We start from the raw sequence: 2,635 nt of genomic DNA on the forward strand, positions 1-2,635 counted from the left end.
GTATAAACAGTACAGTTACCATGTACTGGATGATGATCATAGTCCATAGTTCAGCCGAAGAATAGAGCGTATGCAAATATACTCCAACCGCTTGACCGTGTTTTACCACTATGAACTGCTGAACCCAGATAAGTGTGTTGCTATATTGATATACATCACCCCACACAATGACTGATTACAATTTTTTTTTTATCACCCACTAATATCAGTTTAGCATAGCACTTTATAACGTCAGCTATGAAATTTGATGAAATTTTGGAGTATTTGGGTAGTTTTGGTAAATACCAAAAAATACAGTTGGCGCTGGTTTGCCTCGCTGCTATACCCTGTGCCTTCTATAGTACAGCAAATACGTTTCTTAGTGCCTCGTCGGATCACTACTGCCTCACCTACGACAATCAAACTTACAATGACGTTTCAACGCTGAAGAACTGTACCATTCCGTACGACAATGATGGCTCCGAGTGGTCGAAGTGCAATCGGTACAACGTCACTTTATCGCCTCAACCTGATTGTTACTCAGGCAGGGATGACACCTTAGAATGTGATAATGGTTGGGTTTATGACAGAAGTACATACGAAAGGACGGTTGTACACGACGTAAGTAAAAATATAGAGACTGTATGGACATTATGCCAATTTGGGTTAATTGTGCCATACAAAAAGTAAACTCAAGTACGTGATTGCACCATATATATTACACATGTTAGCGTATATGGCCGTAATAATTCAAACGAGCGGAGTTTATACGGTTTTGATCGCCATGATTGCTGAATATTCAAAATATACTCGCAATTTTCCTTAACCCCTTCCTGAAGTATACTTAACTATAAATTACAATTCACTGAACTCAAACTTTGCATCAAGACATAACATATAAACTATCCAATAACGCAATTTATTATTTAAAAATGTCAAGAAATTCCTACAATGCAATGTACTGTTCTAACAATGCCTGAAGACAATAATGTCATAGAAGGCATGCATTGACATTATAACGACACAGTTGAATTGAGCTCGAGGTTTGTGTTAATATTCTCATTTGAGTAGATTTTTTTTAAAAACTTTAAAATTCACCTTGTGCCACTTTAACGACTGCATATACATTAAATGTTGTTGAGAAATCATACAGAGTTAGTTTTGTCAAATATGATTTTTAGGCTTGATTTGTAGATTTTTATTAAGTACTTCAGCTTTGATTTAATGTCATGTTAAACAAAAAAACCTGACAGTACCTTTAATACAATATATTACATTCTCAAGAAAGTGTTCTATTTTTAGACCGCATCCATTTTTAATAACAGACCTAGGTTCATAAGGTAGTATTGCAAACCAAATTTGAAATATATGAAATGTTATGAAATATTCAAAAGTCTCCAATGAGTCCACCTCTCATCTTAATCAATCTAAGTTAAATATAACATTTTTTAACATGTTATTTTGAGTGTATTTGGTATTTTGAGACGTTGAATTTAGTCTGATAATTTTTTTTATAATATATGTTTTCTACTTTTACCACATGTTGACAGTTTGACTTGGTATGCGACAAAGACTGGATGAAGCAGTTATCAAAATCTATAGTGCTCCTTGGCAAACTAGTTGGTGCTGTTTTGTTTGGTCAGTTGTCTGATAGGTAAGACACATACATACATACATACATACATACATACATACATACATACATACATACATACATACATACATACACACACACACATACACACACACACACACACATACATACATACATACATACATACATACATACATACATACAAATGTACATACATACATACATACATACATACATACATACATACATACATACATACATACATACATACATACATACACACACACATGTATACACACATACATACATACATACATACATACATACATACATACATACAAATGTACATACATACATACATACATACATACATACATACATACATACATACATACACACACACACACACACACACACACTCATACACACACACATGCATGCATGCATACATACATACATACATACAAATGTACATACATACATATACATACATACATACATACATACATACATACACACACACACACACACACACACACACACACACACACACACACACACACTCATACACACACACACACATGCATGCATGCATGCATACATACATACATTTGTTGGTTATCTTCTCTAATGAAGTAGGGTGATCGTATGCACGGAACGGACGATGGTCCTGTGTGTAATCGAGTGACGGTGGGACATTGTATGATTTCAATCAATCGTTTATTCAGTACTGTTGGCCTTTGTATTGTATGATTTAGTTATACGTTATGTGTTACTTTAGACAGTCAAACTTGGCACTGATCCGAAATTTACCCTTCTTGTGGTACAATACAATGCTGTCTGGCAATTCTTTGTGCGACAGTGTATAAAACGCAGACATGAAAATAATTTAGAACAGGGACACATTACACCCAGCGTGCGAAATTACGGTCAAAGACCAACAGATCTCCGTTCAGACAGACAGTTTTTCAGAATTACAACAACTTGTCGGTCCTTATGACCAATTGGAATTTGGTGAATAATAACATTTATTCAAAGATATATCCAATTTTACCTACATGA

At 34.6% G+C, this 2,635-nt stretch overlaps 1 protein-coding gene across 1 annotated transcript in view; it reads left to right on the forward strand.

Annotated features, from left to right (window-relative positions):
• Positions 1-237: 237 nt before the first annotated feature.
• Positions 238-2,635, forward strand: part of LOC144433315 (organic cation transporter protein-like) — an 11,534-nt gene continuing 9,136 nt past the window's right edge. Inside the window, exons 1-2 of the mRNA XM_078121623.1 lie at positions 238-600; positions 1,530-1,633. Of these exons, the coding sequence (XP_077977749.1) occupies positions 238-600; positions 1,530-1,633 (467 nt within the window). The remainder of the gene's footprint in view (positions 601-1,529; positions 1,634-2,635) is intronic.

Source organism: Glandiceps talaboti, chromosome 3, assembly GCF_964340395.1.
Source record: "Glandiceps talaboti chromosome 3, keGlaTala1.1, whole genome shotgun sequence".
Lineage (NCBI taxonomy): Eukaryota > Metazoa > Hemichordata > Enteropneusta > Spengelidae > Glandiceps > Glandiceps talaboti.